This window comes from Fopius arisanus, unplaced genomic scaffold (genome assembly GCF_000806365.1).
Source record: "Fopius arisanus strain USDA-PBARC FA_bdor unplaced genomic scaffold, ASM80636v1 scaffold00021, whole genome shotgun sequence".
Classification (NCBI taxonomy): domain Eukaryota; kingdom Metazoa; phylum Arthropoda; class Insecta; order Hymenoptera; family Braconidae; genus Fopius; species Fopius arisanus.
Window position 1 is genome coordinate 121,122 of NW_011887760.1, and position 17,165 is coordinate 138,286.

The 17,165-nt window shown below is 40.9% G+C and overlaps 2 protein-coding genes across 7 annotated transcripts; both read right to left on the bottom strand.

The window, feature by feature from the left end:
- Positions 1-1,014: 1,014 nt before the first annotated feature.
- Positions 1,015-12,104, bottom strand: dia (diaphanous related formin 1). 5 transcript variants are annotated; one of them, XM_011301247.1, is made up of 6 exons: positions 11,690-12,104; positions 11,161-11,239; positions 6,520-6,702; positions 5,841-6,139; positions 3,112-5,488; positions 1,015-2,839 (listed from the first exon to the last, which is right to left on the bottom strand). In XM_011301247.1, the coding sequence occupies exons 2-6, from the start codon at positions 11,194-11,196 to the stop codon at positions 1,160-1,162; spliced, it is 4,575 nt and encodes a 1,524-aa protein (XP_011299549.1). In that variant the 5' UTR covers positions 11,197-11,239; positions 11,690-12,104; the 3' UTR covers positions 1,015-1,159. The 5 variants fall into 5 exon arrangements, with proteins under 5 accessions (XP_011299549.1, XP_011299547.1, XP_011299551.1 ...); XM_011301245.1 differs by lacking the exons at positions 11,161-11,239; positions 11,690-12,104 and adding an exon at positions 10,041-10,208; XM_011301249.1 differs by lacking the exons at positions 11,161-11,239; positions 11,690-12,104 and adding an exon at positions 8,117-8,272.
- A 69-nt stretch (positions 12,105-12,173) lies between these two features.
- Positions 12,174-17,063, bottom strand: rad50 (DNA repair protein rad50). Of its 2 annotated transcripts, none has more exons than XM_011301251.1 (2): positions 16,665-17,063; positions 12,174-16,552 (listed from the first exon to the last, which is right to left on the bottom strand). In XM_011301251.1, exon 2 carries the CDS (start codon positions 16,502-16,504, stop codon positions 12,422-12,424), a length of 4,083 nt encoding a protein of 1,360 aa, XP_011299553.1. In that variant the 5' UTR covers positions 16,505-16,552; positions 16,665-17,063; the 3' UTR covers positions 12,174-12,421. The 2 variants fall into 2 exon arrangements, with proteins under 2 accessions (XP_011299553.1, XP_011299552.1); XM_011301250.1 differs by having other exon boundaries at positions 12,174-16,561.
- Positions 17,064-17,165: the final 102 nt, after the last annotated feature.

Below are 17,165 nucleotides of genomic sequence, written 5' to 3' on the forward strand. Positions count from 1 at the left end.
CAAAATTGTGAGCATTTGAGGTTTCTACACCTCAAATCTGGCATTGTCCTTCCCAGTTCCTCTTGTGCACAACGATAGTAATGTAAAAAATGAACGAGCTGAAGTTTTCCTCCAGCCAAAAATTTGCTGGTAAAATCTTCATACAAAAATCTTTCAGAATTAAAAAAAAATACACCCCTCACTAATGTACAGTGTGAAAAAAAAATTTCACCTTCAAACATTAACTGAATGATTTAAGGCAACTTGTGCTTACGAAAAAATCATCGCGTTGAAAGGAAGACTTGATTTCTTTTCGCTAATGTCAATCATTATTCGTGATGCCTGTTACATTTGACAACGATGTGCGCGTTTTGAAGTATAAAATCATCACAGCATCAATAAATGGGACGGAGACTACTCTTCTGCAATCTACTATTACGCCGAACTCAACAGCTCCCTTCAAAAAGATCAATCATTTAAGTATCACGTCTCTTATAATTACTGGTTTTAAAGTTGTTATCTTACGTGGATAATTCTCTTCCCAGCAGTCCTGTACCAACGAGCCCAGTCCGAGATCTACTCCGATTGAGTTGTGCCCGTCTCTCCGCTGTAAACAAATTAAATTATTCAATTAACAATTTGGCTTGTCCTCATCAATTACAATTGTCATTTTTATTCACTCAAACGAATGTATATCAACCAAAACTCTTCGAATCTGGCACTCGTGACACCTGTAGCCATTATCATTACGATATTAAAGCCCTCATCCTCCTCAAAATGTAAACAAACGAAAAAAAGATATTCCTCGTATTGCTGTACTACCGATTGAGAAATAAGGGATTACGGGTAATCCCTCCCTTCATACCCGATATTTTCCCAAATACAACTTCTGTTATATCTATCCGAGTTAGCTTTATCTCTCGAATTCCCAAAACACTCACAATCACAATAGAATCAAAACTACCCCACGCATTCTTAAAAAATCATTGTGCATTTAATAAAACTTTGATATACAAAAAACGTTTTTAATTACAAAAATTTTAAAAAATCATAAAAATCACAATCTCATTTCTCTTTACAATGATCACAAAAAATTCTATAGTTATCTCATAAAATAACAGGCAAAAGTAATAACCAGTGCCTTGAAAAATTGATTATAAAAATCGATAACAAAAAACCATCAGTCATCGGTTGTCGGACTTTTGAATTTATTGACGAATCCCTTCATCTTGGTAACAAGATCGCTATCACTCAATCTCAATTTGTTATATTTCAAGGTAACCACTGTATTATCAGTGTCGGGAGTGCGCCAAAATTTCCACCTTTTCCTCTCAGTAACCGGTAAAACGGTGGATTTGTAGACACTATCTAATTTCGGGGAGTGAATAGGTCTCTGCAAATCCACTTTGATGGGTGTAACAGGATAACCAGCGATGCTGCTTGTGGATTTGGCAGAAAAGTATGGACTGTTGATATTATGAGAGAGTTCAGTGATTCCACTGATTCCCCCAGGACTGAGATGCTCCATATCAGACGCATCAAGTTTCTTGGGCGTTGCCTCAGCCGAAGTGAAAACAGATTCATCACTGTCCCTCACAACAATACTGTTCTGATTCTCATCATGAACTTTACTGATGTCATCAAAGTTCTTGGTTCTAGGTAGAAATCCACAGTCCCTCCCCTGATTTTTAGAGCTGATATCGTCAAAAGATAAGAAGTTCCTTTGGAAGGTGTTATCAACTTCAAAAATATTCCTGGGAGTAGAGGGAAAAGCGAGGTCTGGCATCGAGGAGTTCATGCTCGGTGGACTCCCCAGATAATCACCCAGGCTTCGTCTCCTCCTCACTTGTTTTTTCCTCTGAACAACAGCCCTTCTCACCATGTTGTTCCTCTTTCTGCGTTTACCCACAATTATTCTGCGTTGCTTAACCGGCGTCATCTTTCTAGCCTCACCCAGCAGCGTCTCTTTATACAACGATGGTTTACTAAGGACGATAACAGGTGTCTGACAGGGTGTGTTGTGAGGAGCTGAGATTCCCTCACTGGATTTTTTCTTGAGCTCTCCAATTACGGAGTCGTAGGGAATTGTTAAGTGGAACATTTTCGATACTTTTTCCTTCAGGGATGAGGTAGAATTCCTACGGTTAGGAGAGGCTGTGGACCTTGGATCGGCGTTGGAGTCACAGCTATCACTTCTATTGATTTTTCGGAGATTTTTCTGAACTTTTGTGGGGATTGCACGATGAGGGGTCTTACCGAACATCGGGGAATTGAGAGAATTATCGATGTGACGGTATGTGGGACTATTCTTGGCTTTACGTCGTAATCTTTGGAAAGAGGAGACTCTAGTTATAAATTTTTCACGTTTAGGGGCATTCATGGCGGCGTCTAAGAGACAATCTTTCAGCTCTGACTGATTGTCTTGGGGTGTGTTGCAGAAACTAAAAGCTGTGGATAGAGAGGGTAGAGGACCCATCGGTGATAATACATTTTGAATTTCTGAGTTAATTAAGTGTGCTGAACTCGCTAGTGCACCGTCGAAGAGCTTTGGCTGATCATTTGGATTCCATCTTAGTATTCTAGAAGCATCTTTAGTCCTGATGAGCTTGCACTTACCACCAGCGGCTCGAGTCTGACGTTTTCTTCGTTGATCAGGACGACTGAATGCCGAGCCTGTTTGTAACGCCTCCATGAGACTATCCATTACTCCCTCTTGGGTCTCATGGGCATTCATGTCAACCAGAGCACGTTTACGTGCAGCACGTGCTGCACGCTCGAGTTCTGCTTTCTCACGTGCCTCACGTGCTCTTCTCTGCTTCTCCTCACCCTCACGCAGCTTTATGATTTCCTTCTGGGCTTGCTGCAATCATTATTCTGCATTAATACCCTATCACTGATAAATCCAATAGATTTCGCTATTCATATAAACTTCAACCTTTATATTCTCTATATTTTCATAACTACACTGTCAAAAATTTTATAAAATTCAATAGGAAATTTTATTTGAAAAAGAGAAAAAATCATCTAAAATTAAAAAATTGACTCTTCAAATTTGGTAAAGCTAGTTATCTGTTACTGAAAATCTGGTAAAGTGAAACTGCGACAGTAATGAATAATTAATTGATATTTTACCACGAAATCATCCTTAAACTTCTTAATGTCCCCGAAGAACTCCTCAATCGTATATTTCTGCTTGTCAAAAGCGAAGAAGTCTGAGATATCCGTGTAAAGTGTCTCCATATTTTTGTACATACTCTGCATAACTTCGAACGATTCTCTCGCTTTCTTGGCAAAAGGTGACATGATTTCAATGAAACAATCCTGTTCACTCTGCGGTATTTTTGAATTAGCCAAATCCTGTTCCAAATTCTTAATATTCGATTCCATCTGCCTAAGTGTTCGCTGAATATTTTCCATTGAAACTCGACTGGCCCTGTCGACATGCAGTAACTCCTCAGCAAAGCTCAAGCACTCTGGAAACTTCCTCTCAATAGTATCCACTAGATAATGCATCAATGTCTGTTTATTCTCGACATCCTTGGTGCTAGTCAACTTCGTGAGGAAGCTAATCTCAAAGCCAAACGCCTGTCCATTCTTCGAGCCAGAATTCATGTAATTACCGAGTAATAAAATGAGCTCCAAGATTCTAGCGAATTTTTTACTGCTCTTAACTTCTTCACAGGCAGCTGTACCGGCAACAATGTCTGGTTTAATATCCTGAACAACTTCCTCATATCTCAGCTTGAAACTTAACGATCTGAGTCGCGGCATGAGCCTTTTAATGGAAGACACCGTCACACAAAATTGCTCCGCCTCAGTGAGATCATCGTACTGATCCTTGAACGCTTGAAGCTTGGTGAGCTGATCAGGTGGTGGTAAATACTGTATGAGGCCCTGGAGGACATTGTCAGAGATCACAGGTCCCTCACATCTCAACAGGCAGCTCTTAACTTCCTCGTAAGACATGTGCTTCAATGTCCCCCCGAGAAGAATCAAAATATTCTGTGCAGCTTTGCCATCGAGAACCTTGAGATCCTTGACTTTTTTACTCGTTGTTGATTTGTCCACGACATCATCTATTTTTCTACCCGCAGGCTTCGACGAAAATTTCTGTGCCAAACCATTCAAAATATCCGGACTAGCTAGTTTATCCTCTTGTACTTTAACCCAAAAAGATTTTTCACTCAATTTCTGGGGTAAAATAGCCTTCCAATTGGCCCTCTTCAGAGGCCCATCGACTTCCCATTTCTTTTTGGGTTTCAAACCGTGTGGCAATACTTGAACAGCCCCTGCAAGAGGTGATCTAAATCCACCAGGAGGTGGTGGAGGACCCATACCGGGTATTGGAGGTGGTGGCGGGCCACCCATGCCTAACATCGGTGGAGGTGGAGGAACACCCATGCCTGGCATCGGTGGCGGCGGTGGTCCAGCCATTCCTGGCATCGGTGGAGGTGGTGGCCCACCCATACCTGGCATCGGTGGAGGTGGTGGTACACCCATTCCTGGCATCGGTGGAGGAGGTGGACCAACCATACCTGGCATCGGCGGTGGTGGAGGAGCCCCCATTTTTATACCTATCCTTCCACCACCAGATTCCAATTCCCTGATTTTATTCTCAGCGTGCTGAAGCTTGGCCTCTGCCTCCTGTTTACTTGATATCGCTTCCTCAAGCTTTTGGGACATCTCGACTAGCCTCCTCTCCTCCTCAGCCCTCGATTTCTCAACTAAGGTATCGATTAATGGTTGCACATCTATTTGAAAGCGTTTTGTTGCTGAAAAGTCTGGATCACAGCCAGAACGATGGAGAACAATCTGAGAGACACATTCTTCGATTAATTTGTAGTAAGCCGGCCTCACTAGAGCATCATCCCTGATGAAGAGCAAATGTTGGAGTATCGAGAGAAAATAGGGCTCTGCCATGGTGTCCATCACCATATTCTTCACAACCTCGAAGCAGTCGTTGACATCATCGAGCTCTAATCTCACGTGATCAAACCTCTGGACAAACTCCTCGTAGTCTCCCTCCTTGTAATCATTGAAGATTTTCAAATGTGTTGTAAGGTCTTCAGACTCGTCTCTCTCCAGTGCTTCTAAGATATCCGCCAATCCAATTCTCATGACCTCGTTCCGAAGGTGCAGTCGAAAGTCGAGATCGTCAGCTGAGGATATTATAGAGTTTATCAGTTGCAGACATACAACCCTCAAATTCTCATTCTGCTTATTCATCAGGCCCTGAACAATTGGTTGAAACCTCTCGCGTCCTTTGAACTCTCCATTCATCGTTATCGCATCGAGGACCTTCTTGTGACTGTCACTGTCGATTAGACAGACTGCACCCAGAACTTTAACAGCCTCGTACATCACCGATGGTTTACTGGGCTCAAGAGAACGAGCTACTATCGTCAATGCCTCGTGGTGGTCGAGCATCTCCTTCATTCCCCCTGTATTGTTCATTATCGCCTTCAGACATCTTATGCATTCGTACTGTATTCGTTCGTAACGATTGTCACTGGAAATCAATACAATTGTTTTAAAATTTATTCATGAAACTCTCATGGAAATAATCAAGTGTAGAGAACATTTACATTGGCTGTAGGAAATTCGCATTCACCAGATAATATGATTCAATACTTCCAATGAAATAGTGACTAATATTTCATATGAAATTCATCATTAAAATCTAAGATGAGTTAATTATTTACCTATCGTGATGAACAGAAGCACTTTGGAATGCATTAAATAGATAAAATGATCATTAAACTTAGTGGGTGTGGATGTAAGGCATCAACAGCATTATGTAAAACAAACAGCTGTCATTTATGTGAAAATTGGAGATCGTAAAATAGATAATAAGTACTCACTTTCTGTAGCACTCATTGAGCGTTGCCAACACTTGTTTCAATCCTTTTGTGCCAAATTCCTGGACCCAGCTAAGTGGATTGTTAGTGAGGGCAATTCTCAGTGACTCGATGCAATTGTATATTTTGTTGACACTCAAGTCAGGCTGTGCCAAATACTGGATATAATCAGCGGGTCTGTCGAATTTTGAGCGATTCTCTTGAATACTGCCTTTGTAATGAAGAACGAGCATTTCTTTTTTCTTTGCATCTGGCTGTTGTCTCAAGGGCTCCTTCTTGTCTTCTTTCAAATTCATATTTGCCTTGAAATTCATAAAAATTAATTTTTTTATTTCTTATCGATCATTAACAATTCAAGGCAATTTATCATTTCATTTTATTTTTCATTTAATGACATCGAAACAAATAAATCACAAATCATCAACAGTTGAACTATATTTTTCTAGTATTTCAAGGCCTATTCGCCAACGGCGTTATGACACCATAAATTTCTCTACCGCAAAGTAGCTTTCATCACCAATCCATTGTTACAGCTCGGTGTAATGACACTCCAGTCACAATCAATTAATCAATAAATCATTCGCCATTGATCCCAATTCCCCTCTACTTGGAAATAACCCAATTAATGTGAATTAAGGGTGCCTCCCGGGTTAACTCATCAATAAAAAAAATACCCAATTACCAGCATTTCCTCAAACTTCTCATTGACTGTTTCCTCGTCCATCCTGTCGATAATGGCCCTTTGCTGTTCAATCTCATCAAAATCATCACCGGAATTCGGCCGTGGAATTGTGTTGAAGCCGGTGCCACTTCTCACTCCACCCCCACGGCCGGATTTCTTCGGTCGTCCGAACCATGTGTCCAGCTGAAAAAACAAACAAAAAATAAAAACTCAATAACCATTATTCCCCATCAATGAAAAACCAACTGTGTCTACAACTACACATTTTGCATTGTCACGTAACCATCGATTATGCAAACATTATTTGTTAAAGAAAAGATCACTGGGAATCTTGATTGAGCAATGGCTAAATTCTGAGAACGTTCAGAATACAATGACTTTCACCCTTGCACTTCTTTTGTCAGGCATATGATCTCCACAATGATTTCTAATTCTCTCATCAATAAATAACACACCCCAAAGAAATTCCAGAGAGATGTATTAGGCGTACACCTCATTATTCCAAATAGATCATTTAATTAAAAAATTTCCACGATTTTCACTATTCTCACGTGACAAATATCCTCCAACAGAACTCAACGAACACGACGATTGAGGAATGGAGTGAATTAAATCAGCTCGGCATTAGCATTTTTTACATTTCAAATTTATCGCGGAAAATAACGTGTTGACTCTAGACCTCGAGAGATCGGAATGCCGCGTGGATTGTAGAAAAAAAAAACTGCCAAGCTATAGTTCTACCGCAACAACTGAACATTTTCATAATTATTGATTAGTGATTCATGTGGCATACAGGACCGGCAGTGGACTTATCGGGAACACAATGGGACTAGAGTGCTAATTTACTCTATTTATCAAGTTTATGCCTCCTTACGAACATGTATAATAGTGTAATCGATGAAAATTTTTTAACAACAAAAATAAACGCTGAAAATTAACATAGCACGGCATTGAGAGAAATTCCGTGTGATTCAGACGTCCTTGTGCCGTTTCCCCTCTCCAAAATGCACATAAAATCTCTTCAAACCATAATTGATAAAGTTTCATTCAGTGACACAGCTCCAAAAATAAACACACGCTGTCAAAATAGCTCCATTCAACGAAACTCGTAGGATAAATTAAATAATCACCAGGACTCCTCTACCCCCAATGTCACTACCAATGAAGGATAAAAATAAACTTCATAATAAATAACCAGTTAAGCTCACCCATTCTGTAATCATTTTTATTCCAAATAAATTGACTGACTGAGTCAATTTCCAGAAGCATCACACACCACACGTTAGTTGACAATTAAAACCACTTATCCTGTCAGACAGATCGACCTGGCACGAAATACTGGGCGCAACATCATCATCCATCATTACCACATCAATGATTTCCATCTATCGCATATCCGTTACTGTCCGAGTTATTAATAATAATGACACTTCGGCTCTAGCCACAAAAACAGCAGAATCACACGACACTATCAGTCGGCAACAGAATGACATACATGACACGCTTATCAGGTGAAAAAATTACTTGACATGCAAACTAAAAATAAAAAAATACAATCCAACAATTATTGAACTCGATAGAAAGATAATGATGGTACTGAAGAGATCATCCAAACTGTTTGTTGGTGAGGGTACTGGAAATTCGAATTGCCTCGGAAATGTTGAAATTGCGAGAGCTCAGGGTAAAGCTATGACTGTACAAACGGAAGAGAATGGAGATTCCTGGATGAGAGGTCAGTTCCGCATAGGAGAGTGGACCGATCAAGACTGGTTCACTACCTCCAACCAGACTCTTGCCAACTCGCTTTCTCCCCTCTTCCATGCCATCATCAACCGTGGCGTAGGTGTTCCCAAACAAAACGAAATAACCAGAGATAATGAGCGATGTGAAGAATTCATGTGGAGGAAGTTAAACCTCTGATAGAATTGAATGTCCGGGTACCAATGATCAAACAGCGAACAATGAGAGATAGCGCAGTGTCAATGTACCTGGGAATGTTAATAAGTTGTACCGATGTTTATGTGGCATTTTAACCACGAAGATGAGCTTTGATACTCCGCACGGAACGGAATATTAACGGGTTTAACTGAACATTAACATAACGGTCATTGAGATTATTGAAATATGAAATTGAGACTTTTTTTTTTCTTTTTTTTTCGACTGTTGTTAATTTTTTTATTTCAGTTCCAGGAGCGACAGATTTTCATCTTGCCAGGGTTTTATCATAGGAACGAGTTTTGAGAGTGGAATTTTAAATATTGAAGCCCGGCATTACCGGGTCAGGAATTTCAGGGGAAAATACATAAATCAATCGTCTGTTCTATTAGAATTTTTTATACTTGTTGATAACGCTTTGGCATTATTGGAGAGGGGGTAATTCAGTTACGTCAATTGTTTTGGTGCTACTGATCAGTTGGAGAAAGTGCTAATGATGACTAATAGATTAGGATTAGAGAGTTGGGGACTGGGTTTGATTATTGGAAATGAGACTAGTTGTTCAACAGAACAATGAAAAGTGAAAGATGATAAAAGGATGGTGGATTCTGGTGGTGAGGTATGAGAGGAGTCACGTCTTAGCGTAAAAGGTCGATGAGGTAATCCTGGGAGCTGGCGTCACTGCGACGTCGACACGCCTCCGGTGCACATATCCCCAGAGATTAACATGCTCTCGTTTTTTCAATCCCTCTTTTCTCTTCTTTATTTCACCATTTTCTTCCTCTCCATCGGTTTCTTTTCCCTCGATCATTCCGGCCACTTTAAGCCGTCAGTCTTGTGTATAACAACACTTTTTATCGAGTGAGTGTGATATAAACTTGGGTATCAATTTACACGCGATCCAGATAGCAGACACCTATCATGGATAAAGTGTATTTTACATTTCCACTTGATTGCCGGTGGTCGATCTAATGATTCTCGCATTATTCCTTGTCTTTCAGACCTTGAGTGAAAATTTATTCTAAAAACTAACGAATTTGTTTCCACAAATTAATTTTATTTGAAGATCAATTACAGTTTTTACGAATTTCTTTCGGTCGTTGTAATGGTAATTCAATAACAATGAAATTGACAAAGAATAAACTATTAAACATCCGCAATCAAGGATTTTCCAAATAATGGATTGAATCCAATCTGAGAAATCATCGGGTCTTCTCCCCGTCAAGTACTTCCATATAAGAAATGCCTTTAAGTCATTATTTGTCAATAGTAAATCATTCTGAAACACTCATATTATCAGAACTGCCCCATATCACCGGCATTCAATAATAAACTCTAAATACCGGTTTGCGAAAACAGCAGAGGCCTTTTTCCGACCGACTTGTTCTTTCCTTCGCGAAAAAAAGCGATTAATGTTAGTACGAGGACGATACAGGCGATGACGTCAGGTCGACACCAATGCCAAAGTTTTATTTTCACAAATAAAGATCACACGTTTAAAAACGACAGAGCCAAGGGCGCGTATTTTTACGGTGCCCCGAGTGCTCCGAATTTAATAATAATGAAAAAAATCCAGCAACACTCACTTTTTCCGTCGTTCTGTACCAACTTTTTCGACGCTGAATTGACATGATATATCTTCTCTTCTAACCGGAAAAACGATTACGACGTTAACACTAACTCGAATGATGGTCAACTCGCGTTTCAATGTCTTTAATGTTTTCATGCACTGAGTTGTAAAAAAAAAAGTGTAAAACTGGTCTGCGCGTATTCATCACATGTAGTAGGTTGACGGTGAATGAGGTGGGGTGTTTGGTTTTAGAGCAGCAAGTGGCTGCGTTTGGTGCATTCAAACAGGTGGCACCATGCGTTTTCTATCGAGTTCAATCGGTCGATTACAAATGCGGGATGAGTGAATCCAAAGGCCGAATACCGCGTACTAAAGAATTAATTGAATCTAAAAAAATCAGGGGACTATCTTATCAGACAATGGCATTATCAGATACTTCATTACGTATAATTATTCGTTTTTTCCTTGACTCTCAAGGACTTTTCCAAATCATGCCGTGTATACCATTTAGTCATCCCCACTCAATTCTCTCAAAATTCTCAACGAAAACAACATGAGTATTCTAATGTTTTCCCACGAACAATTCGACGTTATCTTATCGCTCCAGGTTTTATCATTTTTTTCCACTTTTCCACGCAAAAGTTTCGCATTACTTCTTTCTCCTCAAACAGCTGGGAATGCAGGCGCCAGCAGAATTGGAGGAGTTTGAAAATGTAGCAGTTTAGAGCGGAGAGTTAAAAAATGAAAAGAATGCAATTTAATTGGACGCTAGGAAATAATTTTCGCATTCCTCAGCTTGTGCACTGAGTTTCACTCGAAATACACGTTTTTGCTGGGGAATTAGGGCGAAGAGATGATGATTGCAAGTGTGTAGACGATTTTTCGTATAAAGAGGGTCACGGGTACATGAAGAAGGTAAAGACCGTACTTCCAGGGCGAATATTGTTACACGCCAATATCTTATAGTTTACGTATACTCTGCTGGCTAGGAGCATTTTAAACGTACCGTTACACCTGACAGTGAGTGCCTGAGTGCGGTATAACTCACTGGGTGTTGCACAAATTGCTCAATAATTCTATATTAATTATTCTCGAAAATTCAATTAAATGATCGAGAGTGAGAAGATTGTACTCACGAAGCCAGCGGCTGGTTTCTCTCTTCTATTTGACATTTTCACGTGAAATACTCGCTATCGGTTGTCGAACATTTCTCCCCTGAAAAAAGAAAATCCACTCAATTCACTATTTCCAGAGTAACAAATTGATGAATTGGATCACGTTTAATAATTAATTTATGGAGAACATTGAATCTGCTCCAATCTGATTGACATATGTACTTATTATCGCGAAATAATTGATAATGCAACTGAGTACTCATGGTTTATCATAAATTTTTGCAAAGTTGTGCACACGCACTAAAAGAGTATTGCGAAAAATCAATAATATTGAGGATTTGTTGGATTGTTTACACCGATGACTTAACCTGACCAAAAATGTCGGTTCAAGCCTTGTGTTTACACATCTTAATCCAGTGGTCAAGAGTCCCGAAGAGGCCAAGTAATGGTTATGGAGTTAATCAAAATTCGAAGGCCTGTGACATCATTTTTTTTTCTGTTTCCAGCTCTACGTTATTAGGTTTTAGAATGATTATGTCCTATTACTCACCGACTAGCTGATTATGGTTCCAAGGCTCCTGCAGTCCCCTATGGATGACTCCTCGACATTTCCGTGCTGATCTCACTGATATTTGTATTTCCGTTGATTAATAAATAGTGATTATTGAAATTCTCGAGAGTCCAGCAGCCGAGGGGGACAAACAAAGCCTTACACATCTGATTTATTGGCTATTCAGGAGATATTTCCAATGGACACTTCACTTTTACACTTAACTGAACACTGGGATGATTATTAAGCGATTTTTTCAGTGGACGTTAATTGATTCAAGTGATAGAAATCGTAGAATGTTGGAAAATTTATTTTCCACGCAACACCACAATTGAAAATGCCCGTTACAAATTGGTTGTGGCTTGCTGATTAGTCGCTATGTTCTGTTGAGACAAGTGGTTACTCAGTGAGGTTAGGAAATAACGGCGCATGAGCAAGCATACTCCGCTACTGACGCGCCCAAATTTCAAATTTACCATTTTTCACTGACAATGATATTTATTTACTCCACATGAGATAAAAACGAAAAAATACAAAAAAAAAGGTTTTTACCAAATTAAACGAACAGATTTTGTAATTTCTCCACTTAATAACTGGTAAAAACCAGACATTTCTTTTCTACTCGAAAAAATAATGCCCACTGGCGCCCAGCGTTCTTTCTATAAATATATAAATTTCTGAACAAATAAAAGAACAAGAATATCGAGGTAGGAATCTCGAGATCTTTACATTTCAAAAATTGAGGTCGAATTTGAAAGGTTTATTCTTCTTGGCAGTGGGTCCATCACCAGGATGTGCCCTCTTCCTGGAGCTCGATTGTGTCGCAGGATCGTTCTCAGATTCCGACTGATCGCTTTCAAGCGCACCCTCACTCTTGGTTAGTGTAGACAACCTGACACTCGTCAATCCATTATCCTTCCTGTAGAGTTCCTGCGCAGAGTGCTGCGAGCCAAGTTCATTGAGATTTCTAATAAACTCCTCATCGTGAGTAATAACAATCAGCTGAAAGTTCTTCTCGTACTGGGCCCTGTAGGTGACGTATCTGTACAGGGCATCAGCAAGTTTGGCAGAATTGATAGAATCCAAATTAGTGGTTGGTTCGTCGAGAGCAAGGATGCCACACTGTTGAGAAAGAGTCTGAGCCAGAGCCAATCGCAGGATGATGGAGGCAAGGACCCTTTGACCAGCACTACAGCGTCCCCTCATCTCCATCTCGATTCCGTGCTTTACCTGCACCAATTTGTAGTTGAACTGTCTCCTCTCGGTGGCTCCAGTCGTCGAAGTCGCCTCAGCCCTGATCTGAATGGACTTAGTGTCATTCCCCGAATAAATCAATTTCCACAGCTTCTTCATGGCTGAGTTGATCTTATTGAGCCGCTCCTCGTGGAACTCCGCTGTCGCCCTGTCCAACACTCTCGTATACGTCATGACATCGTTAATCGCTTGTGTGGTAACGATTACTTCGAAACTCTTACTTCGATGGACTGTTCGAGCTGTTCTGCACTCTTGGGTATTCAGTTCCGCAGTCAGCTGATCGATATTCTTTTCAATCTCTCCTCGAATTCCAGAAGCCTTGTTGACTTCTCCCTCAGCTTCCTGAAGTTCATCGAATAGTTTCCTCTGTTCTTTAATCACCTGGTCGTACTGCAGCCGATTGATCTTCATTTTCCGCTGCTTGCTAGCGTCTTCGAGATCTCTAAGAGCCCTCTGATACTTCCTGAGCTCAACATTGTCCGTTAGATTTCTCTGCTTCGTCTCGTAACACGAGATATCCTCTTTTATCTGAATCAATTCGCTCTCCTTTTTCGATCTCTTCGACTGATCTTCCTCGTACACCTCTTGATAGCGTTTCACTTCTGACTCCAGCTTCTGCAATTGATTCTTTACATTTTTAGAGACTAAAAGGGTTATCTCCATTTGAAGGGAATTCAGAGTGTCCCACTGCTTCTCGTAATTCTTCATCTGCTTCCTATCATTTTCCTGTTCCTCTCGATTTTTGCACTTCAATTCGTCCAATTCCCTGATAGCTTGAGTACGCTCTTCCTCGGCGGTTATCAACTGCTGGCGTAAAGTTTGGATTGATGATCGCAAATTCTTCTCTTTGATAATCATATCGTTCAGGTCGTTCTTCAGTTTTCGCAGTTGCTGAGCCTCATTGTGGATACGTAGCTGTTCCTCAAGGCACTTGGTTCTCTTCTCAGTTGCCCTGCGAAGCTGTTCCTTTCGGCTGTCGAGGATTGATCTTAGTTCATCGATCTTGTCTCGTGTCACCTTTATAGATTTTTTGAGGGCCTCTCTCTCTGTTTGTATCTCCTCCATCGTTTTATCACTAGTGCATCCTTTGGTTGACATCTCCTCCCGTAGCTCGTCCATGGCCATATCGATTCCCATGAGGTCCTGGGAGTAACGATCCCAAATAGACAAATCTGGAATCATGGATTTAACCATTTCAATGCTCCTCTCGGGCTCGAGCTTCGATTCTTTCAGTTCTTCTATTTTTCCCTTCAGCTCTGAAACCTCAAGCTCCTTCAGCTTAATCTTCTTCGTCATATTCGCCTTCTCCATTAACTCGAACTTGGTGATGGCTTCTACTGTAGATTTCAAGGAGAGAAGAGTGTTGTAGTTTTCTTGTTCAATCTTCAATTTCCTTTCACACCTCTTTAGGAGGTCTGGATTATTCGCAATCCCGCTCTCCAGCTTTCTCATAAGCTTTCTGCTATCTAATTGTGCATCAAAATGCCTCTCACACAAGCCGCACCATGAATTCGTATTCAACTCCCGGATATAAGTGTTGTAGGCTGAACCCTGGAAGGCAATTATCCCTCTCTCATCTTGCAGTTCTTTCAACTTCTTCTGTTGATTCTCCAGGACTTCCGGGTAGCTGTTATAATCTTCGCAGTAAACCATAACCTTCTCCTGCTCATAGTCATTATTAGCAATCTTAGCTTTTAATTCCTGCTTGGCATGAGTTAAGGCTGTCTCTAAAGTCATCAGTTCGTACTCCTTTTTTTTTATTTCTGTAGACACTATCTCCAGTCTCTCCGACAGGACCTTCTGCGCCTCCTCGACTGCCTCTTTGAGGTTGAATTCCGGTATTTCATTCTGCTTTAACAATTTCTTGATATTAACTTCGTGTTTCGATTTGAGTTGTTCAATATCTTTGCTCTTCGCCTGGAAATTGGCTTTCAGAGATTCCAATTTCGCATTCAATGCACTCTGATTTTGAATAAGAGTCATCTCCTCATCTAGTTTCGTAAATTCCTCCTCAATCCGTTCAAAGTTACTAGTCTCCATGGCGATCTTGCCATCAACATCCTCAGACTTCATCAGCTCATTCATCTCTTCAATCTCCTGATCAATTTGCACGAGTTTCACGTCAACGGCATCAAGTTGTTTCTCAGAATCATTACCCTGTCCAATCTTTAATCTAGCATCATAAATACTGCTCCTGATTTCCTCTGCCTCCTCCTCACTCCTCTTCAACTCTGAATTAATCTTTGATCTCTTATCTCGAGCAGCATCCACTATCTTCTCCAAACCGTTCTCCTGCTGATTCTGCTCCAATCGTTTATTACTGATAGATCTTTCAAACTTCTGTGTCTTGACCTCCACCTCCTCAACAGCTTTCTGAATCTCATTAACATCTTCAAACCCTCGAAGAGTATCCAAGCCCCACATCGTCAATGCTGAATTGAGCACCTGGTTCCTCTCGTTCGTCTTTTTTTTCTGGTCCTCGACCTGTTGCTTGAGAGTTCCCATCAGTACTCTATGGTCTCCGAGGGTCTTCACCAAATTCTGCTCATTCTTCAGCAACTCTTTGATCTCCCTTTCGACAACCCCGATCTTCCAATTTTTCGCCTCAAGCCCGCTGTCATACGAGTTGATCGCCTTCCACAAATCATCATCACTCCCCTCATAAATTTCCTTCACCCTTAGCTGCAGAGACTCGCACTGCTCGTAAGCCATATTGTGCGAGACTTTATCCATCTCATCCTCAGCTTTAAGCCTCTGGAACTCAGCCTCGATACTCCTAATTTGCTCCAGTCGCTCCTTGACGGGCTCCACCTGTGAGTTCATTCTCTTCATTCTTTCAATTATTTCATTCCTCCTCTTTTTAAAATCCGCCAGCTTCGCCTCCTTGGCTTCCATATCAGCAACCCTGTCTGCAAGCCTCTGTTCCTCGACCTGATAGACCTTCAACATCGCTCCCTTCGTCTTCGCGAGCTTTCGAAGGGTCTCCAGAGCTTTATTGTAGTTGGTTGTCTCCAGGATGGCATCGAAGCGTTCTTTAATCACCTTGTTCTCATCCAGAGGCCAATTTGCATCGTCTTGATGACAGAAAATCACGTGATTCAGTATTGCTTTGGATACACCCAAAGCATGCATGACCTCTACGTCGAGATCAGCACAACGATTCGTCAGCTGAGTTTCCTTTTTAGTCTTGGGATTGTAGACTACCACAGCACCGTCAAGTGTTTTGAATCTAGATTGATTTTTGTAGCGAGAGCACTCCATTGTCCTCGTGACGGTGATGGTCTTCCCCTCGCGATCATCGAATTGCGCCCTGACACAGCCCCGCACCTGCACTGAGGCTTGTTTCTTCAGCATGGGATCATGAACAAAAGCCTTACCCTTGTCTGAATTCGGGGGGAGTTCTCCTGTGGTGATGTATCGGAGACACTCGATCACTGTTGTCTTTCCAACTCCATTGAGACCAGTTATCAGGGTCAGAGGACAGCTGAATTGTAATGTCGACTCCTCGACGTCGGAGAAATTCCTGATCCCGCGAATTGACAGCTTTCGCACTTTGGACATCTTGGGAAACTGTTTTAGCTACTTCCTATTTATTTACTGCCTCTCCATCTGTAATTACTGAGGAAACAAATAAAGACATCGAATAACTACATCCATATTAAAAAAAAATATAACCAATAAGATTTATCATCAGATCACTAAGACGAATGAGTTACCGAACCTGAAATGCGTAATCTTGACTATCTTGCGAATGAGTATACTGGAATTTTCCAAGGACTCGTGGTTTTGGTTGTTTCTTCAAGACAAAGTGTTCCCTACAGAGAATCTCTGTTCCCTACATCAAACGCATACGAGACAACCAATTTTTTGAACCCGGTGACAACAAAGAGAATAAGAAAATGAATAAAGAGAATCGACCTGAGTAGTGAGCCGGTTGAGGACTACACAGGATCACAGAAATGTTAGTACCGATCCCAAAAAAGGGAGGGCAATGTATTCTTTGAGTAAAATTAAGGTATGATACAGGGAGGTATTGCCAAGCTTTGATGTCGCCGACACCAAAACAGGGGACAAGTACCTTCAGAGGTCGTACGTAGCGCTGTATAACGCCTTCTCCTCATGTGCTTTTCGTCCCCACAATTCAGCGATTTCTGGCGTTTACATTTGAATGCCAGTCGAGTCGTTTGATTTTTTTTCTTTCAAATTGACATGAAAAAAAAAA

Coding starts and splice junctions, on each gene's coding strand:
- dia (XM_011301245.1), bottom strand. CDS start 10,085: ATGTCAATTCAGCGTCGAAAAAGTTGGTACAGAACGACGGAAAAA. Junction 6,140..6,519: donor AGAAGTTTGAGGAAATGCTG/GTAATTGGGTAT, acceptor ATGAATTTCAAG/GCAAATATGAATTTGAAAGA. Junction 2,840..3,111: donor AGTTTAAGGATGATTTCGTG/GTAAAATATCAA, acceptor TAATGATTGCAG/CAAGCCCAGAAGGAAATCAT.
- rad50 (XM_011301251.1), bottom strand. CDS start 16,504: ATGTCCAAAGTGCGAAAGCTGTCAATTCGCGGGATCAGGAATTTCTCC.